Source organism: Trichophyton benhamiae (assembly GCF_000151125.1).
Source record: "Trichophyton benhamiae CBS 112371 chromosome Unknown Abenha-G-c-31b08.f1, whole genome shotgun sequence".
Taxonomy (NCBI): domain Eukaryota; kingdom Fungi; phylum Ascomycota; class Eurotiomycetes; order Onygenales; family Arthrodermataceae; genus Trichophyton; species Trichophyton benhamiae.
The window spans coordinates 259826-285692 of NW_003315089.1; the positions used below are offsets into that span (position 1 = coordinate 259826).

A 25867-nucleotide genomic window follows, 5' to 3' on the forward strand; every position below is an offset into this window, starting at 1 on the left:
CATAGACTGTTCAGCGGATCTGATACCCTGTCGCCCGGTGCTATGTTGGCACTAACTACCTATTAATTTGCGGGGGAAACCCATCGACGGTTATTCCTGTTAGCCTTATTCAATGTCTCTACCCACACAAACTTTGGGTCATTTCCATTCTATAGGAATCTGCATACGTTTAAACGGAATACCAAAGATATTCCAGCTTTACACCTAGGGTACAGGAAAATTGTCTGTCATGCATGACATGTGTAAGGATAATTCTTTTGGCCCAATTACAAATGGCTGCCACCGTGGTTGGGACTTTACCTTGCTATTTGAAGACGCTATCTTGTCAATAATTCCATCATTACTGGTTTTGATCACTGGACTTGGGCGACTTGCCTATCTGCAGAGCCAATTTCAACTTGTGTTGGCTCGTAGATTTCAGCTTTTTAAGATTTCTGGTCAGTTTACTCGAGACATTCTCAATTTTATCCCGTTTACGCAATTATTGAGTCACAATAGCACATAATGGATTTATTAACTGACGATGCGTTTTCTTAGCTTATTTGCTTTACGGAATGCTGCAAATAGCATTAATGGCAATATGGAGCATCCATGACACGCTGAGGACTTGGTCATCCATTACAGCAGCGGCATTGTCACTTGCTACTTTCGCAATCTTGCTGCTACTGTCATATTTTGAGCATGGACGAAACATTAGACCGTCTTCCATTCTCATCGTATACCTCTTTTTTTCTATGATGTTTGATGCAACACGAGCACGTACGGTCTTCTTAATAGAACCATATTCAGTCATTTCTGCGTTATCCATTGCATCGACAGTTTTGAAAATGTTTATTCTGATCTTGGAATCATGGGAGAAAGCAAAATATATACAGCGACCCATATGTGAAACGTATGGACCGGAAGATACTAGTAGCATACTTAACCGTGGCATATTTTTCTGGCTTAACCGCTTACTACTGAACGGGGCTAGATCTACGCTAGTTTCTACAGATCTTTACTGCTTGGCCCAAGGGATGGATGCCGATTCTCTTGGAACTCCCTTCCTAGATACCTGGAAAAAGCTAAAGAGGAATCAGCGTGGGTATGCAGTCATCAGAGCACTTTATATCTCTCTAAAGTGGCCCATTATGATGGTTGTTCTTCCAAGGTCAATTTTGATAGGATTAACAATCTGCCAGCCCATTTTATTAAACCGGCTTCTAGACTATCTGACTGAATCCTCGGAACCAAAAGAAGAGGACATTGGCTATGGATTAATAGGGGCATATGCTCTTGTATACTTTGGGATCGCTATATCCACTGGATTTTACTGGTATTACCACTATCGAGTTCTCACTATGATCCGTGGATGTCTGGTATCGGCTATTGGTGTGAAGACATTGCAGTTGAATACGCATTCTGTGGAGGATCCAAAGGCAGCTGTGACATTAATGAGCACTGATGTCGAAAGGATAATCTTCGGGCTACGGAGCTTTCACGAGTTTTGGGCAAATGCTATTCAGGCTGGCTTTTTAGCATTCCTTTTAGAGAGGCAGCTTGGTATAGCTTTTATGGTCCCGCTTGTTATCGCAATATTATCCTCTGTGTTGTCAATATGGGCAAGCCGTTCATCCGATACTTATCAGACAGCCTGGACAAGCTGTTCCCAACTCCGAATTGGAACCATCTCAAGCATGCTATCTTCGATCAAACCACTAAAAATGAGAGGGCGAACCGAGATACTATCGTCAATTATTCAAAATATCCGGTTACAAGAGATCAGGCTGGCCAATCGGTTCAGAATGCTTCTAGTATGGACCACAGGATTGGGCTATGTTCCGCAGTTCATTTCACCACCACTTACATTCTTGCTATTCATTTTGAGGGCGAAGGGAAATGGGCAGCCATTTGATTCCTCAAGAGCATTCACGTCTCTGTCCTTGTTGTTGATCTTGGCTCAGTCGCTCAGCCAAACACTCCTTGACCTGCCTCCACTGCTTGCTTCATTTGGATCCTCCTTACGTATTGACAAGTTTTTATCAACGGAATCCCGGGTGGATATAAGGCATTTTCCTGCCCTGTTGGACGAACCGCGGGAGACAACTGATGAAGAGAAATATCTCCCTGAGCAGACTATCATCGAAGTGACAAATGGGTTTTTTGGATGGAAAGATGATAGAGATGTTCTCCACGACATCAATATTACTATCCCCCGGGGCCAAAGTACTTTTATTGTGGGACCGGTTGCAAGCGGGAAATCCACTCTCTGCCATGCTTTGCTTGGAGAGACACCGATATCAAGGGGCAAGGTTGAGATCTTTGCCAACGCGAAGGATGTTGGCTTCTGCCGTCAAACGCCACATCTAACTAATGGGACAGTTCAGCAGAATATAATTGGGTTCTCGTTATTCCAGCCTAGTTGGTACGACACGGTTGTTAAAGCCTGTGCTCTGGTTACAGATATCGACTCTCTGGCCCATGGAAATGAAACCAAAGTCGGAAGTGATGGAATCAACTTGAGTGGTGGACAGAAGCAGAAGATTGCAATTGCCAGGGCCATCTATGCCCTGAAACCAATATTGCTCTTTGATGATGTGCTCAGCGGACTTGATTACACTGGTGCAAGTCACATCTTCCGGGAGGTTATAGGCCCAAAGGGACTGGCACAACAACACGGAATTACGGTGATTATTGCAACCCATGCCACGGAGTACCTCCCCTTTGCAGACCACATTATTGCCCTTGATAAATCTGGCCACGTAATTCAGCAAGGGAGCTTTCAATCGCTACGTTCTCAAAGTGGCTATATTGGTAGCCTTACCATTGCAGAGAATTTTGAGAAAGAAACCGTTGTTCATACTGATAAAGCGGCTGCAAAGAGTGTAGGTGCTTCTGTCAATAATGAAAAATCCGATGAGAATCTACCAATCCGACCGTCAGGGGATTTCAGAATCTACGGTTATTACTTTAAAGCTGCCGGTATCTGGACATCATGTCTTCTACTGATACTGGTAATCTCCTATGCTACTCTATACAACTTCCCCACCTACTGGCTGAGGATTTGGGTAGACACTTCCACCCCCTCTCGGCCTGCAAGACTGGATGATCTGGGATACTGGGCTGTCTACACAGTTCTTCAGACTTCGGCGCTTTTCCTGCTGCTTGGAGTGGCATATCATACCCTCATCCGTTTCGTCAGCAGAGCAGGCTCAAGCTTACACAAAGATATCCTCGACGTCGTTATAAATGCCCCATTGTCATTCTTTGGTTCAACGGATATCGGTGTCACCATCAACCGCTTTTCTCAGGATATTCAACTCGTCGATAACGAGCTACCCATGGCATTGTTAAACTGGCTGTTAACTGTATTCCTGGCTCTTGGTCAAATAATCTTAATTATCATCGCGTCGCCATGGGTGGGATTTGCCTTTATAGTCATTGTTCCGATATTATACACGATGCAAAATTTCTACCTACGAACCTCCCGCCAGCTAAGACTGCTAGAACTCGAGGCAAAAAGCCCTTTATACTCAAACTTCCTAGAGACTTTGAATGGACTGTCTACAGTCAGAGCTTTTGGCTGGACAGCTCAGGCATTAGAGACAAGCTACAGGCTTCTTGACGAGTCGCAGAAACCACTATACTTACTCTACATGATCCAGCGCTGGCTTACATTCGTTCTGGATATAACCATTGCCTTTCTTGCAGTCATAATTGTGGCCTTAGCGGTGACTCTCAAGACGAGCGGTGGGCTCACTGGTGTTGCCCTAACCCAAGTTCTATCATTGAACTTGATACTTACTTCGATTATTATAGCATGGACCGCTCTAGAGACCAGCATCGGGTCTGTTAGCAGAATCAAGCATTTTACTAAATATACCCCTTCAGAGCACAAGCCTGGCGAAGTAATCCAACCTCCATTAGACTGGCCGCATCGTGGAAAAATTGATATCTATAACGTTACTGCTTATTACAAGTAAGTTCTTCCCAAACCGCCGAAGTTTCCAGATTCTTTTTTATTGACGTCTGCGCCTTATAGGTCTCGGCCTGAATTCCCAGTACTCCGCGGTTTGAACATAACGATAGAGGCAGGGCAAAAAGTTGGTATATGCGGTAGAAGTGGGAGGTATTACACTCCCAACGATTGAATTAGTTATAAATCTGTGCTAACAATGTTAACTTCAGTGGTAAATCATCTCTTCTTTTGCTCCTATTACGTCTGATTGCAATTCAAGGTGGTTCTATCACAGTGGATGGCCTCGATCTGGCCAACCTCCCTCGCAACGTGATTCGGAGCCGTTTTAATATGATACCACAGGAGCCTGTATTTATCCCTGGTACTGTTCGCTTTAACCTGGATCCGTGTAGCCAACATTCCGATTTTGAAATTATTGAAGCTCTGAAGAAAGCTTTACTCTTTGATGTGATAAGTACCCAAGGCGGGCTTGATGCCGAATTCCAACCCAGCTCCTTGAGCCATGGCCAGCGTCAGTTATTTTCCCTTGCAGGTGCTACTCTTCAAAAGTCAAAGATCATTTTACTAGATGAAATTACGAGCAAGTAAGGTCATGGTGAGCGTAATATGTATCAAGGTTGCCTTGCTAATATCAAGTAGTGTCGATCAAGCTATGGACGAGTTGATGCAGAAGATTGTTCGAGAAGAGTTTAAATTGTGCACCATTATTGCTATTGCTCACCGGTTAAACACAATTATGGACTTCGATAGAGTGGTAGTGCTTGATGGAGGACACATTGTTGAGTCTGGGAAACCGCAAGATCTGCTCTCGAAGGATTCTATGTTCAAACAAATGTGGAAAGGTGATACCAGGCATACTGAGTACGAGTAAACACATAGTTATAGCGAAATCCTTAACTCGGTATGCTTGTGCCCACTTTTAATCAGTCTAATCTCTCCCAGAGCCGAATCTGATGATAGAAAAAGGTATAAGTGTAAGGATTGCCACTCCTGCAGTGATATCAAAAGGCAGGCCCAGCCATGGCCCACCTCTATTTATGCCTATGTTAAAGAATATTGCCATTATCGGATATAGAACCATCCTGGAAAACGTTTCGATGATAGTGATAACAGAGAATATCCGCGCATTATACTTTCTATTTATTATTGAGCCAGTCAAGGCCCTGACTGATGGACCAAACCCCAGCCCGAGACTCTCAATAATCATTCCGATGACAAAAAGAGATACCACTGGAGAAAGTCCCTGGATCGTATAGCCGAGAGTAAGTACACTCAATGAACCTCGACAGACAGCAACGCCTCTCTCGATTCCGCTAAGTCCGAGACTCTTCTCCATAATTTCCGTGATATACGGGAGTAAAAGGAACAAACAGAGAGTTGACACTACCGCCTGGAGAGAGTAGAGGAAAGTCGAGCTTTCCAGGGTCCAGTGATATCGGTTTGAGACATAGCGCTGAATCAAGTCGGAAATGACACCCATCATCATGCGAAATGGGCTGAGTCCTACCAAGAACAAAAGCTGCTTGTCGGCCCATAAGCCCTTGAAATCATGGAAGGCTAGAAGAACATGTATTCGGATGTGGTGCAAGGTCTCCTGTACGCCCTTAGAGGAAGATTCTGTATTCTGGTCTTCGTGATGTTCATTATATCCTGTGTGTGGAATAAATGTCTCTGGTATTGTCACTGCAAGTGGAATGCAGGCGGCTTGGAGAGTGAGGCCACAGAAGATGGCGATCCACGGATTGGCATGCATGAGTCCAGCTGCAGTAATTGGCCCGATCACTATGCTCAACTGGCTAAGAGCAAAGAGTCGAAAGAAAACAGTAGACCTAGGCCGGATCAGCACTGCATAACCATTTTGAAAGTAGTTAATGGGGTGAGGCCTGCATACAGCTCTTCTCGGGGAGTGATATCAGTGATGATACACTGGTCAGCCATAAAACAATGAATGTAGATTAGGTTAGCCACCTGCCGAAGACGCTTTCTTTGCTGAATTATTTAAGGAAGCAGATACTGCGTTCACATACTGATACCAACATCTCCGCAACTGTTCGTCCACCAGAGAAAAGATTAAAAGCAGCCCCGGCCCAAATCAACTGCAGTGGAAGTGTTCGAGAAAACAGGCTAACCATAGTAATCCATATCTGCTGTACTGCCAGCAATGTGATGGTTAGGACGAATAGCCTCTTCCTGCCGTGGTTATCTGCCCATAGACCTAGAGGGATGGTAAGAAGAATACATGGGATGCTATCAAAAAACTCCTGCCACCCCTTTAAGCTTGACAGCTCCCGTTGTATAGATGGTAGCTTGCAGCGGTATTCAGGTAGCGCTGCATGCTCACAAGAAAGCTCTCGAGAAGCATAGTACTGACAGCAGTAAATGGCCTCATAGATCCTTGTTTGGGCCGGTGCAAGGCACTGGAAAGCAATACTTGTCAAGCAAGTGACAAGGTACAGCTTAACGATGGTATTGACTTGGTGGCAATGTTTTTGGCAGTTTTGGGATAACTTGGGGCGATCAAGAAGCGTGGAATGCTCATTAGGACGGCCCTCCATGTCGTTGTTGGGCGTGGTCGTGTCCTCCATCTCGCCTAATTATGAATTATCGGCCAGAGGATGTTTAATGGGGTCAAACTAAGTCAATATTAGCATTTAGGTGGGTGGTCAGTAGCTATTTATGATATCCATGTAGTGTGTAATATATATAACTAATGTGTCTGCCTACGCCCACGGTAACCAAATAATGGGATGCGTTGGACCCGGAGTCGGGTTGCAGGGGGTATCGCGAAGACCCGGTGATGGGCATAACCCTGGTCAATAATACTATGCATGCCTTCTAACTGCCCCCTGGCCAGGAGACTTCGATTTTTCGTGCCGACCCGCATAAAGGCTCTTTTCAGTATATGTATATCTGTCCTACGCCGTATATAAATAAGGAGAAAGGTGTTACGGAGGCACAGTTCTTCTTTAGTCTGAATATAATATAACTAGGAGTTAACATAAGCTAATAAACTTAATATCAGTTGTCGCCGTATTGCTCTCTTGGCTCGCTGCACATATCTGTGCTGGCCTGCTCGGAGGTAACGGTACGGTACATAGATACATACAAATTAGATATGGCTATAAGAACAGACATGTTTCCCGAGATATTCAGCCCAACAATCGATTGTTGTGGCTTTAATAGATATTTCTCGTCACGTTGTCTCGTCCGATAAACAGTCTCCCAACTCCAGTAATAAATCTGAGCCTCCATCTCACAGGAGAGGAAGCCGCAAACCATGGATTGTTGGGAGAGTGCAGCACCATGTCGGAGCATAGTTGCTGAATAATAGGGCTCTGTCCTAAATGCTGAAAACGAGGGCCTATACGGCCTAGGAAAGGGGCTCAGTGAAGGCGATGAAATGGCAGCAAAGTAAAGGAATGACCGATTGTCCAAATCGGGAGTAGATACCCACTGCCAGAGGTGGAACAAAACAAAGCGCTCTATCCCGCACCTGCTGCCGCCTCTAGCCCATCGACAAACAAGGTTCAAAAAAGGTCGAAAGATCTGCCACTTGACCAGGAGTTGCTTCAGGAAATCTACAGATTTGACTGCGTCCGCCGGTTAGGCAAAAGAGCACGTAGTGGAGCGGCGGGTATAGTGGGTACACAAAGTGGGTGTATGGGTACCATAATCCTGCCTCCAATATATAAGGGCAGACACATTAAAACCATTGTTCTCTGGCAAGACATCTCGAGCGAGTCCTTAGGCGCTAGAACTTGACACTCCATCCTGTTAGGCTTGGCTTGGATGGGAAAGTTATATAGGCACTGCAGGCCCCCTGCGCTTTTGCATCCTTTTTAAGGACTCCGCAGGCTATCCTGCTCTGCTTGAGCAATTTGAGCCTGCTTTGTATGCTCTAGCTCATCCATCCTCCTCTTCCTATTCCGTATCTCGATGGAGAGAATATTTGAGTCTGTCGTGCCTTCTCGGGGATAGAGTAATTGAAAGCGACCAATATTATGCCTTGGAGGCTTTTTTCTAAGCCAACACGGGCCTTAGCACATCGTGGTCACCAAATGAAATGGTGTAATAGGTGGTGTCCAATCATCATCCTTAATATCTGAATGGTCACTACCATCACTAGAATGGCTAATATCACACCTGTATGGAACCAAGCAACTCCACGTGATAAGGTACCTATCCTGGGGACTTAGAAGTGTCGACCGATTACACCATAAGGTACAAGTATCACCATTCCATTCTTTCTTTGAGAAGTCGGACAATCTGGCGTTGTTAAGAAAGCATGAAACACCCATTCGTTAAGACCCAGTATAAGGTGATGACATGTTTTCCGAGCCCCCAAGCACAACTCTTCTCTTGTTACCACTCATCACAGGTTATAGTATGGTGAAACTCCCCCACTGTTGAAAATATCAATAAATGAGGGGTTCGATTGAGCAGGGTAGGAATGTAGAGGTTTTGTTGGCAAAAATGGGACACTCCACACCGCAGTCCTCTCGCGTCACTGTTCGCTGGTGGTGTATGTGCGTTGGGTAGCCATAACAGGCGTTCCATCAGCATTGTACGAATTGGATAACAACCATCCCACCTCAGGCTGTGAAATACCCTTGCCGAACGATGAATGCACAGATTGACCGTGGCTTAAGTGGCAAGGACGCCGGATTTCAGCTTCAAACAGACTCATAAGTTGAATCGGCTCCCATGCCAGCCATCCAAAAATCATGAGGACTTGAGTGCCATTCCCCATAAAAAATTGGTACTCTGCAAGCACGGTGTCACAAGAGAATACAAAGACGCGAGCCTTGTAACCCCTCGTATTCAATTGGCAGGTATCCGGTGCATCTCGAGTGGCAAACAAATCGATTGAGCCGCGAGAGGTGGCATAGTGAGGGGTCTTTCAAGATTGCGCGAGATTGCTTGTTTTAGACACGATGTTATGCCTGGTGGTGATGGTGGTATACAGGACTGGACTGGGCGTGTTGTGACTCGGTTACCTGGCACGGTCTTGTCTTTCTATCGAACGGGACGAGCTCGACGTGTTTATCCAGCTGTGTCGGCGCCTTCAGTGGATGTTGCAGATGGAAAGTCGATACATAGTCGGTACGGAGTAGATCAGTTGCCTAAGTCAGGCATATGACCGGGATCCATAGTATTCCCAGTAGCACGAGGTGGTATTTCATTATATCTCGAACGGCGTTGCCACGGTTTATCCAGTATCCCTTGAGCACCTAGCCATGTATATAGCATCGCTTTCCGTAGCATAACTAGCACTGGCCAAGTGATATACGATGTACATAGAGCCTGGTGAAGCCTCACCCGACCCCAGTCCTCGGTCAACGAATCTAGCTGCATGACCGTGCTCTGCTAACACCGCTGGTTCTACTATGGCAGCAGTCCAGATACCTCCTTCAGTGTTAGAGGGATTACCCTGAGCAATCTCTAGATATGGCCTCGACCACGCCCAGAACCATGCGGTCTTCCTCTTGACACTTAGCCCCGGGATGGGCGTTTCTCAGTGGGTGCCATTATGGCTGCGTTCAATATGAAGATTGACGAGAACTATCGCACAGATAGTCTCCCTGTAGCTAGCTCATAGCATTATAGCGTGTTGTCTAATCAACGGGTAAAATAACGATAACGGTTTGTGGTCAGGTAGTGTGTAGTTCAACAAGAAATCTGGTTGTATTTTGTTTTTGTTTTGGTTTGTTTTGGGAATAGAGAGCTGAATAATAGGGTTTTGCCACAAGATCACCTTAACCCATTTAAGGTTAGCGAAGTCTACTTAGTCATTTATTATGTAATACATTCTAAACCTTCTGTGAAAGTCAAAAAAAAAAAAAAAAAAAAAAAATTCCCTCTTGAAGATCTCGAAGATCTTCGTGCAACACCGGCTGGAGCAACCACGAGAAGGCCACGGGGCTTTGTGTATCCCTCTGCTCCAGGATGAGGGATCCCGAGAGTCACCCTGTTCATGGTAATAGCCATATTCTCTAAGTATTCCTCCAATATGGTGTTATCGAAACTAACGTTTCTCTCGCAGTTTTCGACCTTCCACAGCTTTACACCAAACCCCCCGCAGATGATATACTCCGGGCTTTAGACCTATTTACCATTCGTCCGCATACATTTTCCCAGTCTTCTACTCAAAATATTACGCATCTCCAAGATGGAGATATCTGCAGATATCTTACCTCGATAATCGGCAGTCCCTTAGCCTGGATTGAATCGGACACTTTAAAGGAAAAGATATGGGATACGGCAAGCTCCAGGCTTTGTGAACGCGCGGGTAGAAATGGTATGACTCTCGTCGTGCTTTGACCCATATATATATATATTGTGTCTAATAACTTGGTTATACAGCCATGCCCTCGATGTCCCGGGAATTCACAATCCCAATGAACGCTGATTCCGCATTCCAGGTTACTCTACATGAGCCATCCCTGACGTCTGACAACCTAGGGAATAAAACTTGGGTCTCCTCATATATGCTATCTAAGAGGCTTCACACTTTCCATTCTTCTGGCTCGGTTCCCGTTTCCCATGATCAGAATCCTACACTACGAACTCTTGAGCTTGGAGCAGGTACCGGTCTTGTTGGCATATCTTTCGCAGCAGTATGGGGTGCTGCAGCTTCTGTTCATCTCACTGACTTGCCCCCTATTGTGCCTAATCTTACGCACAACGTTTCTTTGAATGGTGACCTTATTACCAAGGTCAAGTCAAGCGTCACTACGGGCGTGCTAGACTGGTCCCTCCAGTTTGGCGTCTCTTTACAAAGTGCTGAGAAGTACGATGTAATTCTCGTTGCAGACCCTCTCTATTCTTCTGATCACCCCAGATGGCTTGCTCAGGCTATAGAGGTGCATATCTCTTCCAACAGTTCGTCAAGGCTCGTGCTGGAACTGCCCTTACGTGAAGTTTACCTCCCACAGGTACACGAACTCAAGAAAAGATTGGACCATATTGGCTTATATATCCTCGAAGAAGGGGAAGAGATTGGCTATGATGACTGGGCAGGCAGGGATGGATCACCAGTGGAAGTCCGGTGCTGGTGGTCAATTTGGGCCTGGAAGTCACCTGCATAGACGAACGCGACATCTAGTATTAATGATTGAACGAAACAGCAAAATAGACTTTGGATTTCAATAGACTTGTTTAACGAGCGGCAGGAGGATAAACTAAATACACCACCATGTTTCCTCATTTAATAATATCACTACAGCTACAACTAGGCTCTCACCACTGTCCTTTTTTTTTTTTTTTTTTTTTCTTCTCTCTCTTTTTTTGCCCTCCTCCCTGGCTATCTTCCTTCGCTTTTCCCTTTAGTGTTCGATCCTGATCCTCAGTTTCTCGACATGTTTGGTAAGCATAGGGTACTTCATTCCCCGTCTGCCATCAGCTTTTCCAGTGTCTTTTTGCCGTGTTCAGTCAAGTCTGGATAATAGGTAAGGGAACGAAGATCCCTGAAAAAATCTGTTGCCTCCGGGTATTGATCTTTGACCTTCCCATGCATGATTTTCAGCCATCGTTCTTCCTCTGGGTCTCCCGACCCAGCAGACACATACTGCCACCAGACAGGATAATATCCACAGAATTCCCAGTCCAGAATCCCAGTCACTTTCCCGTCCTTGACCACGATATTCGATGAGCTCAGGTCATCATGTGTCCACGTATATGGCTTGCAGGCTGGCATGCGCTTTCGAAGATTTTCCACGGCTTTTGCTGGGACTTTGGCTAAGCCGTTTTTAATGCAGTCCCAAAGCTCGTCGTCTGAAGAAAATGGGCCAGCTGGCTCCATATTGTTAACGAAAATCCAGCCATTGTGTAGTGGTGTGCCTCCGATGCCACCAATTTGAGGGGACTGCAGTGGCCTAAGCTGCTGGATAAGCTCCGCCACTTGGTCAGCAATAGCCTCCAACTCCGCAGTGGATAGTTTCTGGTACAGTGTATCCAGAGTTTCTCCCGGCATGCGCTCCATGAGAAGAAAATGGCGGTTGTCACTCTGCACCCAGTCTTTCACAATCGTCGGAACAGGAATTGTGGTCTTCTCCTGAATGAACTTGAGATTGGCAACTTCCGACGTCTTCCACTTGTCGTACGGATCCTCTTTCAGAACCATGTCACTGCCGATATGCCACCAAGCTCGGTTGCTTATGGCATTGACGAGCTTGACCTGACTTATGTGGCTGCATCTGCTTCGCCGTAAATCAGACCACCCACATGTTGGGCACGGCGTGGGGTCTTCTTTGGTAGTATCAACGGTGGTATCAACCTGGGCCATGGTGGACGTGGATGAATGGGTGTGAAAACACTAACTGGAATATCTTGATGGGTATGTGAGTAATAGATCGATGATGGTTGTGTTGCTGCCTGGCAGGAAAACATCAGCCCGCTTTATAGAGTCGCTGTGCCGCAATATGCACCACCTACAGATAACCCTTGTTGTTGAGCCTCAAAAACCAACATCTTAAATCTGATGTCTATTGGTTAACCTCAGTAAACAGGACGATACGCCGCTGACGTGTAGAGAGGGGCCGTGCGGCGTTAACGAAAACTTTTCCTCCTTGCCAATCAACCCCGGGCCAAGGCAACGCTAATGCAAGCACCCTGGCACCTTTTTACGGCCAGTCTCTTCGTGCAAGGGTCTCTACAAAAAGATAACTCTGGGTAAAGTCAGATCGACGGTCTACAGTCCAACCGTAGAACCACTCTCCCTCCACTAATTGCTGATTCGCTGCCCTTAGTGAGTTTCCCCTATTCAGAAATGCCGATTTCCCGATACCTAGAATACAAAGGCATCCAACAAAGCTAGACCCCGGCAAAAGCGAGAACAACGTCACCTTCCAAGCCTGATATGATATCATTGATTTGTATCATAGTTACCCTGTCTAGCGTGTTGGTATACCAACGCATGAAAAAAAAATTATCCTTTGGTCATGCTCCCCGGCTCTAAGCCTCCGGAACATTCTCGTTGGTATTCCGCCGGAAACCAAACCAATCCAATTCCCATATGACAAATATACAAATGCCATATACCCACCTCCGTGGCCTATGCATTACTATTTCCTGTAGCCTCACTTCGGGAGCGGTATCTCCAGCGGGGCGAGCCGCACCTTAACTCTACCAACTGATACCCCAATCTGCTAACTACATGAACAGCATTTTCTACAAATTATTCCATATCTATTGAAAATTCATGCAATGGCTATACATCCCAAAACTCCAAGGCACTTCCCAGGGAGGCTTATACCATCATGTGCCTCGACTATAGCAGGCAGCAACGCCATGGTGAGGTTCGAGAAAACAAAATATTGCATGAGGAATATTCTTTTCATCAATATATAAGGCGAGCTAGATCTTGTAGTTTATTCTCCTTTTTATCATCACTCAGACCAAGTCAATTATCAGCCAACATCGATCCCACTGCAAGCCCACTACAGCCTGTCACCGTTGCATTTAGCAGCCAAGTTTTATACCTTCAATCGAACAATTTAAACACTCCCAAATCCAACATTCACCATGCCTAATACCTGCCCCAACCCCAACTGCAAGTTTGACAACCCCAAGTATGCAAAGACTTGTGAAAAATGCGGGACCGGGCTCCGCCGTTTTTAAAGCTTGTGAAGTAAGTTCCCCACGATCGCAACGCAATCTGTTGGGATAAACAGCGATAAAACTAACCTACTTCCACAGGCTCGTGAAATATTGTTAAGGAACGCAAGATAGGATCGCGGGCCATAATTACCATGCTCCTGTACCCATCAGCCAAAACATATATTCAACATATACAATGCAAACCTTCGCCGATATGCACAGAGGGTATTGGCTGGTAGGGAATGCATCCGCGCCGCGCCTTGAAACATCTGCCGTCCGATTGGTTTACCATCAATTGTTGTTCTATTACTTCTGGCCCAAGTCACTCGTTTTGATATTTCATTTGTCCCACGCTGATGTTTTCTGCTCCGTTATTTGCTTTCTTTGACCCCAGTCACTCGTTGAATAGATCTCATTTGTTATTTGCTATTTTGTTTATTTTCCCCTGTGCTTTTCCACTTGCCAGTGCGTTGCCATGTATGCCCTAATGTACGACTTCCCCTGATGCCTTGATGACCAATTTCCCCCGTTATAGAATTTGCTTTCGTTGTGCGTTCACACACACATATATATAACCCAAATGCGTGGGATTCTCTCACCCTTAGTCAGTCGTTGAATCAACTTGTTACCATGCGATTTACACTTCGATATCTCAAGGTTTGCGGCTCTATCCACGCCAAGAATCCTGTGTAGCCAATGAGACATCGAGATCGTCTTACATAAGAATGTAACTTCTATGCTTATTTTCACCTTCCTTGCCAGAAGCACGAAGGCTTGGCACTATCAAATTCTTTCGCCCGTCCTTCACACGCAGCACGAAAAGGAGCAACGAGCAGGTCAGCTGGCGTAATACGAGGCTGTTGGCTTAGTATTGCTGCTTGCTATCTATCATGGTTTTATTCTTGGATGACAGGTTGCTCCTAAGGCTCTGTTTACCATGTCGACCGGGAGAGGTAGCGAAATTTTCATGAGCGCTTCTTGTATCCTCGACATCTGTCATCCGGCCGGACAAAACCACCTAGGAACCGGACTCTTTATGTCTCGCTGAAGTACCGTTTTTGGCTTATTCATAAACTACGGATTCTCTATAATACCTATGACATAATCTTTGTGCTGGTACAAAGAGGAAAGTCTTTCCAGAGTCTTCCTATTTGCATGGTCCACTACAGCTATCCCTACTAGTGGAAGGACATATGACATACCACAGGACTTATGCCACGTGAGCCACAGGTGAACTGTTAGTCCTATCCAGCTTCAGGCACTATATCTATAATTTTACCTATATACTTCAAGCTCTGTCTGAAGCTGCATCGCCGCGTCATTAGCCACTAACTGCGCTCTCTTCCAATTTCACACATATATCTCCTTATCCCCTTTTAGAGGTGGCTTTCCTATCATTCCTGCTTTGCTTCACAGTTATCTGTCGCTATGACGGGTAAATCAAAGTTAAGCAGAAAGCAGAAAAATGCAGAAGGGTTTATAGAGCGAAAGCAGAAGAAGTTTAATAAGCTAAAGGTAAGCTTCCTGCCATTCTTGCCTTAATATATAAGCTAACGATACTTATTATAGCAGGATAAACTATCTAGTGATAGCACGCCAAATACTGCCCGGGGAGATATCGATAGTAATCCTGATCCAAATGTCATAGCTGGTCTTGTTTGGTACCCTAACTACTACGACCCTGCTTGGAACCCACTGCCTTATTATCAAATGACTGAATATCCTATGATCAACCATAGCCACCCACAATGGCTCGGTACTCCGAATAGAGTAATTTACGCGTCGGCGCGTGAAATTGCCAGTTTTAACCACGTGTATTGGTCACCAATGCCGGGGGTTTATCCACCTTATAGCTGTCCAGGCTCTATTCCTCCCTCTGTGAATAGCAGTTGGACCCCAAGCGTGTGTTATATCCTTTCGAGTTTATGCGGTTGGAAACTTAGCTAATAACATTACACAGCCTGGTACCCATGAGACAGGAGCCTGGGGATGGAATCGATCACAGAATGCCCATCACGAAAATGAACCTGACCAGTCACCCCGTGCCAATGAACCCTCCAGACTCCGTGGTGATGCCCCTGAATTTATTCCAGCATACGAGCAAGAGCATGAGGCCAAGGGCTGCGAGGATGGGTTACCAATGACTTCCCCCGACGAATCGCATTCCAGATAGTTGGTACATCGGCTGGCAACAGCCGCTGTTTGGATTACCCTAGATTTCTCTTTTTTCGAAAACGCATTCCTTCTGATACACTGTCGCACTTGGTGGTTGCTGGAACAAGATAACGTAACCTCGCTGGTTAGATCTTCAAATAAATTCATCCTTTTTCTCCAAAGCCTCCTGTCTACCTACTGTCTTATGTCTCATCCCCTATCAATTTGCTGTCAGGTTAAATATGCTTATATAATCAGCCCGCTAACTAGCCGCCATGGCGCAGCAACACCGGAACCTTAAATCGTGCAGCTGAACTTCGCATCAAACAATTTCCAGGATGAGTCGCCGAATACGAGACATCAGCCTCCTGCTTGATTCTGTGCAAAGTTGGACCTCTCAGCAAGAGGACCAGTTGCCCTGCAGCTCGATATGTTGTTCAACCTAAGCTTTTCAGCCTGAGACAAAGTTTTTCTCCGTATGGAGGGCGATATCTAACTAGCTAGTTAATTAACTAGTTAGTTAAACGGGGGTTATAAACTTGATCATCCCCCGCATAACATTCGACTTGAAAACCTCAACTAGTTCGATATTTTGACACCCTCTCACTCTCTATGGCCATACGAGGACACAAAGCATATATTAGTAAAAATGGTATATTGTGGGAAACCGAGCAAGGGCTGCAATGAATGCCGACGCCGCAAAATCAAGGTACTCCTCCATAATTACTCGGCTGCCTAGACTAATGATCGAGGATCTCTCCCAAGAGAAAGAGATGAAGATGTTCTAATCCATTTTAGTGTGACCAAACCGAACCATCATGCCTTCAATGCTCAAAGGGCGGCCGGACATGCACCGGGTATCGAAACCAGCTGGATCTGATGTTTCGTGACGAGACCCGTAAGACAGCACATAAGGCATCCACGAAGACTTCCAAGCAAAGAAACAGCAAAAATGCCAGCCCGAGTACTTCTACAAACTTAACTAACAGTATTGCATCGACCAAATTAATTACCCTAGCCTCGTCAAATACCCCAGAGGAGGTCTCACGAAGTCTCTCCATCAGTCTGAATCAGCAGGCCATCTGCTTCTTTCTGCATAACTACGTTGTACCTTGCATTCCAACTTCCGGACGAGTTGGATATCTACATAGCCTTCAATCTACGACGTCAGATGCAGTACTTGCATGTATGGCCTCTGTCGGGATGGCAACGCTAGCAAACATAAATTACTCCGCAGATCTGCGTATTGCGGCGCGGGAGCAATACGGCCATGCGCTTTCTTTGACGAATGCCATGTTGCGAGACCCTGCCAAGGCAAGGCAGCCAGCAGCCCTTGATACAGTCATGTTGCTGGGCATGTTTGAGGTATTTCCCTCTCCAAAACACATCACAGTCTACGAGAGTAGAGCTAACCATTAGTAGGTCGTTACATGTCGAAGTAATCGATCCCTCAGCAGCTGGAGAAGTCATCATGAGGGAGCCCTTGCTCTGCTAAAAATAAATTCCAAGCCAGGTCCAGAAGACATTATCAATTTTCGGATGTTTGTACAGGCTCGTGGCCAAATTGTATGTCCATATTCTCTGTAGTTGCCTGACTAAAGAACACTCCTCGCTAATAGATTACACACTATAGCTTTCCAGCTGCCTATTGACTTCGTCGCGAGCACCCCCATTTCTTCAAGGTGTACCACGGGAGCAGCAAGGCTGCCTGCCCAAATCTGAAGGTCTCCTTGAAGATGTGACAACACTGTTGGTCAAACTATGCAATTTACGCGCCGAAATTGAAAACCGCAGCCTAGTGCTGCCGGAAGATATTATACCCCAAGCCTTCGCTCAGGAAAAAGACTTTACTGCTCTTTACAATGAACTTTGGGAATTCTACCCTTACAAAACACTTGCTGTTATCGATCGAGAGACGCCACCGTCGCCGGCAGACGAAGTCTATGGAAAATATTACCACACCTACACAGATTACTTTGTCCCTAACATATATAACGCTATACGCGGCGCGCGTATCCTTGTAACGGAAATTATTGAAGAGGCTGCTGCCAAGCTCTCACCTTCATCGCCTCTGTATGCTCAATACGACGACTTATCTCTTCTAATCGAGCAGAGTCGAGCGGGCGCGCTACAGGCGGCGATTGACATATGTGCCAGCGTGCCCTATGATCTAGGAAGCATCGAAATGAAAAGACAAGATGGTGCAGGTATTGGAAGAAGCGGTAGAGCACTTGGTGGATACGTTTTACTTTGGCCATTGTGTCTTGCCGGAGATCTGCCGTATGCCCCGACCTCGTTGCGGGACTGGGCAATCAACAGGTTCGAATACATTGGACGTGCTTTGGGAATCAAACAAGCGATCTGGATGGCTGCTCTGTTAAGGATGGGTGGCATGCGTGCTCTGCTGACAACATTGCGTATCAGTGATGAGGACTGATTTCCGACTCTGGGGCGTATTTAGTGGCGGTCATTGTATTTATAACTAGGAGAACTTACGATAGGAAATATTATCCATCACTACTCAGTCATACTAGATTCAGATCACCTTGCATCGTAACCCAAATGAAAAAGTTCCAACATCCTCGAAAGTCCAACATGCTTGTTTATAATAGTGATCGGGACAACCCCCCTCCCTGGGTATGAGGACGCTGTAGAATTAACGGGTATGGTAGTGGGGGCGGCAGATGAGAGCTGTGTGTTTATATCTGGAGGATGCTCTGATTCCGGCTCTACCAGATGGAGCAATGGCAAAGCCTGGGCCTGGATAAGCATAATTTGCCTGTAAATGGAAGAGAGGCGTCCTATCCAATAATTACGGGGTTTCGATATAGAGGGTATAAGGCTAGCTTGTATCAGTTTAGAGTCGCCTTGAATCCTTGATATGCCTGCTCCATTTCGAATGCTAACTCTCTAGCTTGCTCTTCGCTGAGCTCTTCCGTGGCTCTCATTTGATTCAGCGTGATAAGCCACTGAATTATCTTTCCTCTGTTTTCGAAGTCTTGTTCGGTCACTTTATTCACGGACTGAATAACTTCTGACAAGAGCGGATGGAGCGCATCTTTGGAAAGCATATTGAGCTTCAGTGCATCAAGAAAAGTTATGAAGTTTTCTGTGGCAGTAAGTATAAGGCTTCCGGATGCTGATGGTCCTGTAGCTGTATTCTGGGGGATTGCATGAGAGGGTTGTTCGACTGTTGCAGGAAGGCCGATGCGTAGTCTCTCGGTGGCGCGTGGACATTCCATCTGGATGATATTGTTGGATTAGTGTCATATTGCCTATAGTTATAGGTATAACATACCTCCCAAGCACGTTTGAATGTGTCTAAATCAACGAATTCGGTGGCCACGGTATCATCGCTGAGGATGGATCTATATTGCTTTAGTAGCCTAGCGCATGTCTCTGTGTACTCTGATTCCGTAACCGCATCCTTGATATATGCTTTCTCCAACCCGTCCAACGTTATAATAATGCTATATATTTCTGCGAGCGACTCGTACAAATCTCTCTCGGCGGGCGAGGAAAACGGTTTAACCTCCTGCTCTATAGTTAGTAAATCAACCCCGACCTCGACGGAACCAACTCCTCACCTCATCCAAGTTGATGGTGGCTGATAGTGCTGTGTTTGGAGTATAGCTGTAGGGCGTCGGCGCATATGATAGTGGTCTCTGAGAGAACATCTTGCTCTTCTTTGCTTGTGGATCGCTGTACGCCCTCTGCTCTGCCGCTGGTTGTAGTTATTTCTGTTGCCTTTGGATGGCTTGTTTGTCGTTTTGACGAAGGACCGTGCATTTAAGCTATTAAGTCTTGGCATTTTTGAATAAGATGCAAACATGTTTTTCCTGCCTGTCGATGAAAGTCAAAAAAAGATAAAAAAAAAGATAAAAATAAAAAAGAAAAATTCATTAAAACCGCGACTCACACCAAAAGCCGACGGATTGCTGCCAGCAGCTGTCGCAAAGGGATTTGCTGGGGTCATTCAAAATGGGAATCAAGAAGTCAACTAAGAAGTTCGAGAAGAACCATCTTAGGGATACAATTGACCGGCGACGAGAGTTTTCAAAGGTCAAGCAGCGCCATCAAGTCAAAGATAAAAAGAAGGCCAAAAATGCAGCAAAGCTCGAAGAAGCTGCCAGACAGGAAAATGAGAAGAAAACGACTTCCGATGCCCAGCAGGATGCTGCGTTTGCAGATATGGCCGTAGACGACTTTTTCGCCGGCGGGTTTGAAATTGCAGATGCACCGGCTGCTACGAAATCGTCCAAGAAACAGAAGAAGGACGTCGCCCCAAAGACCGGAAAACGGAAGCGTGCGGAAGAGAAGGTGGAGGACGTCGAAATAGATGATGGAAGCGACAATGAGGAGAGTGAAATGGAGTCGGGCGAAGAGTCTGATGGGAGCGATTCGGACAACCTGGAGGCTCACAAGGACCAACTGGAGGCGCTAAAGGAGAAGGACCCCGAATTTTACAAATACCTTAAAGAGAACGATGCTGAACTTTTGGAATTTGGAGATCATGGTGATCTTGCTGAGGTGGACGAGCTAAGTGAAGCCGAAGAAGAAGAGGCTCCCGCCGCAAAGAAGTCCAAAAAGTCCAAGAAGCGCGAAGAAACAGACCTGACTCCAGACAAGACGCTCAGGATGCCAATGGTAAAACAGTGGCAGAAATCAATGTTATTACAACATTCTCTACGAGCAACAAGACAAGCTGTACTAGCTTTCCGTATTGCCGCCTATGTTGATGACGAGGATAACGAAGACCGAAAATACACCATCTCTGACCCGGATGTATATCACCAAGTCCTGATAACCGCCCTTGAGGAAGTGCCGAAAGTATTGGACCACCATTTGCCAATCAAGGAGACAGCTGGTGGGAAAATAAGAGTTGCTCTCGATTCAAAGAAGTTCAAAACTCTGACGCCACTAATCAAATCTCATGTGTCTTCCATTCACCAGCTTCTCACCACCCTCTCCGATGCCGCAGCTTTGAAGCTTACAATATCTGCCATTGAGCCAATGCTTCCATACATCTTACAATTCCGAAAGTTGCTAAAAGTCCTAATAAAGACAGTTGTTGGACACTGGTCGGAAGCCTCAAACTCAGAGGTTACACGTATCACTGCGTTTTTGATACTGAGGAAGCTACTGGTTATTGGGGACGCTGGAATTCGAGAAGCAGTTTTGAAAGCCAGTTACGAGGGTGTTGTTAAGGGCAGTCGCAACACTTCAGTTCACACCCTTCCCGGTATAAACCTGATGAAGAACTCTGCTGCAGAGCTCTGGGGCATTGATCAGAATATTGCTTACACAACAGGGTTCACCTTTATTCGACAGCTCGCTATCCATTTGAGGGGTAGTATTACCAATCCAACCAAGGATTCGTACAAGGCTGTCTACAACTGGCAGTATGTACACTCTTTGGATTTTTGGTCAAGGGTTCTGGCAGCCCATTGCGACCCTTTGGTAGAAGCGAAGGCGGGAAAGCAATGTGCACTCCGCCCCTTGATATACCCTGTTGTTCAGATTATCCTTGGAGCTATGCGCCTCATACCTACGGCCCAGTATTTTCCTCTTCGTTTCCAACTCACACGATCTCTTCTCCGCTTGTCCCTCTCTACCGGAACCTACATCCCTCTGTCATCCGCCCTATTAGAAGTTTTGAACTCTGCAGAGATGAAGAAGCCTCCAAAGGCGAGCACATTACGACCACTAGACTTTTCAACTACTATTCGTACACCCAAATCCTATCTGAGAACCCGGGTATATCAAGATGGTGTAGCTGAAGAGGTTTCGGAACTCCTTTCGGAATACTTTACCCTATGGACCAAAAACATTGCTTTTCCTGAGCTTGCACTTCCAGTTGTTGTGATGCTCAAACGCTGGCTTAAAGAAGTTTCGTCTCGTTCCTCAGGGAACAAGAATCCCAAAGTATCCCAGATGTTCATGCTCTTAGTACAGAAGATTGAGGCAAACTGCCGCTGGATTGAAGACCGAAGGGCAAAGGTTACATTTGCGCCTAGGAACCGGGCGGAGGTTGAAGGGTTTTTGAAAGAAACTGAGTGGGATACGACTCCTTTGGGGGCTTTCGTCAAGACTCAACGAATTCAGAGAGCCGAACGAGCAAAGCTATTAGAAAGCAGCCGAGCCCAGGAGCGGGAGAATAAAAAGAAAAACATCACCGATGACAACGAAGACGATAGTATGGCCGAGGATGATTCTAGCGATGGCGAGTAATTTCCTGCCCTTCGTGTATAAAAAGTCCCCTTTAGCACTATCTTTAGACTGTTTATCTGAATACACCACCCTGTCATCCAAATTAATTACAATCTGTCTACAGTATACTTTTCAACACCGGCATCTGTTACCTCACGATCACCAATTTTTCCTTTGCCGACGCTATTATACATCAAATAATTGTCACAAAATGGCCTTCAAAACCGTCCGGCCGGCACCAAACTCCTTTCTATACAAGATTGTAACTACAGGAGGAGGGCTTTGAAAACGGAACTGTGTTCATTTTACACAGTTCTATTTCACATTAGCAAATAGCTTTCTGCGAAGCAGGCCATACCATGTTTTCCCACCGTGGCATAACAATCATAACAATGCCCGTTTGATACCCCTGATTGAATATAAGCATATACCAACTGCTTATTTCTTCGTTATTCATCGAATAGCCAAAGGTTCTAACGGGGAAACTGTTTGTTATCTAAGATACCAGGGCCTTGAATTGAATGTTTGTCTTTGCGCAATAAACAATGGCAAACATCAAGTACTACAGCGTACTACTATAAAACTATCCTGGGTTCCACAACCCGCCAGCCATACCGCTAGTTGACATGTCTAATAATATTATGTTAGTCAAAAGATTGCTTCCACATTCATCAAAATGAACACAAGAGATTGGCGAAGGCGGCTCAGTGCAGATGATGGAGGCTCTCACAATAATCATCCATTCCCTAGTGGTGGGCACAGAGGCCGCAGTGGATCTCGTGGGAGGGGAGAATATCGAGGAAGAGGGCGATCATTTCCCCCTCGAGGCGGACACAGTTCTGCAGCTACATCCTTCTCCCCTAGTGGGAGCCGGGCACCGGAGATATACGAGTACGGTCCCTTAACTTGCCTTTTATATTCCAGCTTCTAACTGGTCCTAATTAGTGGAGGCCCGCATATTCTGTCAGAAAAACTGAAGAGCCTAGAAGACAGCGTGGTTGCAAAAAGGGATTCTACGCTTGAGACAAAGCTCATGAATCTATCCCTGCGTGATTCTCCTTTAAAGCCTATTGTCAGGCCGGGATATAACAATGCGAATGAGAGAAAAGTCAAGCTCTGGGCCAACTACTTTGAAATCCAGGGGCTTGAAAAAGTCACTTTATACCAATATTACGCCCTGCTCGACCCTGGAGTAGAGCTCGGCCGTCATCGAACACGCCGACTCCTCTCATTACTTGTTAACCACAGGTCATTAACTTCCCACCCCGTTGCCACAAACTACAAGGATAAAATTATCTCCACCAAAGAGCTAAACATGAAGCAGGTAATGGTCCAGTACTATGAGAAAGAGGAACAGCTATCTCTCAACTCCCCTTCGTACCGGGTAACTATCCAACTACAGCGGGTATTTCGAATGGGGGAAGTTTTGGACGATCTCAAGTCTTCCATTGAAACATATAACCCTGACGAAAGGAATGAAGCCATCCAAGCTCTCAATGTTGTCCTCGCCCATTTTCCAAACGAATCGCCAAACACTCAATTCCTGGGTCAAAGCAAACATTTCCTGCTTCACGATCAACGGAATAAACACGAAATAGGGGCTGGACTCGATGCTATTCGTGGGTTTTTTCATTCAGTGCGGCCATCAACAGGCCGGCTTCTTCTGAACCTGAATGTTTCTACTGGTGCTTTTTACCATGCTGGTACTCTCCATACGCTTGTATGCATGTTCGACCAAGGCAGAAGGCTCAGCGGCTCTGTGAGATTACAGGAACTTAATAAATTCCTTCACAAACTCCGGGTGGTGCTATCGTGCCCGAACAATGCGATCAGCCAGGCCACGGGAATCAAAACAATAAAGTCTATTGTGAAACGGAATAATCTGCCAGGCACCATTGACAATATTCGAATTGAGTGGCCTAGTGGAGGGAGGGAAAGGGAAGTCAGTGTCAGGGAACTTTATCGTCAAGGTCGGTCTACGCAGTTTGTACCTTTGCCTGTAGCAGCTAAGTGCTAATGCTCTGGAACAGTCTACAGCATCGACCTTATCGAAAACGATCAGATTGTGGTAGATGTTGGTGCCAAAGGAAAACCAATATACCTGCCAGCTGAGCTTTGCTATGTTGTTCCTGGCCAGCCGGCACGACAACGCCTCTCAGCCAGACAGACAAGTGATATGATAAAAGTGGCCTGCTGCCGCCCTGGTGCTAATGCAAACTCTATAGTCCGAAGGGGTTTACCACTTATGGGGGTGATGGGAGATACTGGCAATATCAAAAGTCTGGTAAGCCGCATCTATCTTGTAATGATATTGTTAATAGTGATCATTTGCTGATACACAGCTTGTAGAAGGATTTTGGGATTGAAGTTGCACGGAACATGCTCGCTGTCACCGGATCAGTACTATCGCCTCCACAGCTTTTGTATAAATACCCAGTTACGGTGAACAGGCCAGGCAGTTGGAATCTCTCCAAGAATATTGCATTTAACAAGCCTGGTGCTTTTGGTCCCAATAACCGTGTTGGATGTCTCATTATTATACCCTATAGAGGTCAGGGTGCCCCTGAAACTACACAGTTCATGACGGAACTTGGCAAACATATGAAAAATTATGGGGTCAATTGGCCTACGGACCGTATTTCTAGGGATACTATTAGGCTTTCTCTAGACGAGAGAGACATTGAAAATTCGCTTGATGAGTATTTTTTACGTGTCAAGAAAATGAAGCAAGAATTCACCCTTATAGTTCTCCCTCGCTACGATGCAGAGATATACTCGAAGGTGAAATACTCTGCTGATGTGAAGCATGGCTGCCATACACTCTGCGTAGTGCCAAAACCTCCGAAGAATGGCCGTCCGGGAGAACCACTACAGATCAACATACAACCCTCATACCTGGCAAATTTGGCCCTTAAAATCAATCTGAAGCTTGGGGGTGTGAATCACCAACTTGAACCACTGAAAAAGTACCAGTCATGCCCAATTATGTATCTGGGGATTGATGTGACCCATCCCACTGGGACTGACTCCATACCGAATGCCCCAAGCATAGCAGGCGTGGTTGCAAACTGCGACCCAATGCTAGGACAGTGGCCAGCGAGTATTCGAACTCAAGCTCACTGTGTTGAAATGGTTGAAAATTTGGGTGAGATGGTCATAGAGAGGTTGAAGAGCTGGAAAGATCAGAGCCACCTTCCCGAGAAAATAATCGTCTACAGAGACGGTGTCTCGGAGTCCCAGTACAAGCAAGTTCTTGATCTTGAATTGCCACAGATTAACGATGCAGTATGTCGCTATTATCGAAACGGCAAACATCCAAAAGTCACCCTTATTATCGTAGGGAAAAGACACCATACAAGGCAAGCATACACATACACCTTCGTTTTAAAATGGTGATGATATTTGTAATAAGGGGCTGACTGAACTATCTTAGATTCTACCCAGTCCTGAATGAACCACTAGACGACAAAACTGAGAATGTCCTCCCAGGTACAGTGGTTGATCGTGGCTGTACTACGGCTCGGGAATTCGACTTCTTCCTGGTTGCTCATGCCGGGATCCAAGGGACATGTCGACCAGCGCACTACGTTGTTTTGAGGGACGGGAATAATTTTACTGCTAATGAATTGCAGAATATGGTATGCTTTCTCTCATTCAACCCCATAGCTCAATCCTCGTGCTTGACTAATATCTATTCCCACAGACGCATAACTTGTCATATGTATTCGGAAGAGCTACAAGGTCTGTCTCGATTGCTACTCCAGCATATTATGCAGATATTCTTTGTGAAAGAGGCCGGTGCTATCTGTATGATACGTTCCACCAAAAGGACCACCACGCCGTTACCCCGTATAATGTATCGCAGTCTAAATGGCTCTGGGGTGTGCATACAGATTTGGCCGATAGCATGTTCTACATCTAGTTTTGGATATTGAGATTCTCTCTTGT

General features: G+C 45.8%; 8 protein-coding genes across 8 annotated transcripts; 5 read left to right on the forward strand and 3 right to left on the reverse strand.

Moving 5' to 3' along the window:
- Positions 1-1016: 1016 nt before the first annotated feature.
- Positions 1017-4829, forward strand: ARB_02150 (ABC multidrug transporter, putative; the record flags this gene model as incomplete). The annotated part of the gene is made up of 4 exons (XM_003011550.1): positions 1017-3958; positions 4022-4086; positions 4233-4542; positions 4598-4829. 4 exons carry the CDS (start codon positions 1017-1019, stop codon positions 4827-4829), a joined length of 3549 nt encoding a protein of 1182 aa, XP_003011596.1.
- A 57-nt stretch (positions 4830-4886) lies between these two features.
- Positions 4887-6543, reverse strand: ARB_02151 (uncharacterized protein; the record flags this gene model as incomplete). Its single annotated transcript, XM_003011551.1, has 3 exons — positions 4887-5787; positions 5850-5947; positions 5986-6543. The coding sequence occupies 3 exons, from the start codon at positions 6541-6543 to the stop codon at positions 4887-4889; spliced, it is 1557 nt and encodes a 518-aa protein (XP_003011597.1).
- A 3789-nt stretch (positions 6544-10332) lies between these two features.
- Positions 10333-11046, forward strand: ARB_02152 (uncharacterized protein; the record flags this gene model as incomplete). Its single annotated transcript, XM_003011552.1, has 1 exon — positions 10333-11046. One exon carries the CDS (start codon positions 10333-10335, stop codon positions 11044-11046), a length of 714 nt encoding a protein of 237 aa, XP_003011598.1.
- Positions 11047-11339: 293 nt separating this feature from the next.
- ARB_02153 (uncharacterized protein) lies at positions 11340-12242 on the reverse strand (the record flags this gene model as incomplete). Its single annotated transcript, XM_003011553.1, has 1 exon — positions 11340-12242. One exon carries the CDS (start codon positions 12240-12242, stop codon positions 11340-11342), a length of 903 nt encoding a protein of 300 aa, XP_003011599.1.
- A 4346-nt stretch (positions 12243-16588) lies between these two features.
- ARB_02154 (C6 finger domain protein, putative) lies at positions 16589-18146 on the forward strand (the record flags this gene model as incomplete). The annotated part of the gene is made up of 3 exons (XM_003011554.1): positions 16589-17074; positions 17132-17275; positions 17343-18146. 3 exons carry the CDS (start codon positions 16589-16591, stop codon positions 18144-18146), a joined length of 1434 nt encoding a protein of 477 aa, XP_003011600.1.
- Positions 18147-18561: 415 nt separating this feature from the next.
- On the reverse strand, positions 18562-19386 carry ARB_02155 (uncharacterized protein; the record flags this gene model as incomplete). Its single annotated transcript, XM_003011555.1, has 3 exons — positions 18562-18951; positions 19008-19244; positions 19297-19386. 3 exons carry the CDS (start codon positions 19384-19386, stop codon positions 18562-18564), a joined length of 717 nt encoding a protein of 238 aa, XP_003011601.1.
- Positions 19387-19690: 304 nt separating this feature from the next.
- ARB_02156 (uncharacterized protein) lies at positions 19691-21940 on the forward strand (the record flags this gene model as incomplete). Its single annotated transcript, XM_003011556.1, has 1 exon — positions 19691-21940. The coding sequence occupies one exon, from the start codon at positions 19691-19693 to the stop codon at positions 21938-21940; it is 2250 nt and encodes a 749-aa protein (XP_003011602.1).
- Positions 21941-22635: 695 nt separating this feature from the next.
- ARB_02157 (uncharacterized protein) lies at positions 22636-25315 on the forward strand (the record flags this gene model as incomplete). The annotated part of the gene is made up of 4 exons (XM_003011557.1): positions 22636-22810; positions 22888-23902; positions 23957-24203; positions 24269-25315. The coding sequence occupies 4 exons, from the start codon at positions 22636-22638 to the stop codon at positions 25313-25315; spliced, it is 2484 nt and encodes an 827-aa protein (XP_003011603.1).
- Positions 25316-25867: the final 552 nt, after the last annotated feature.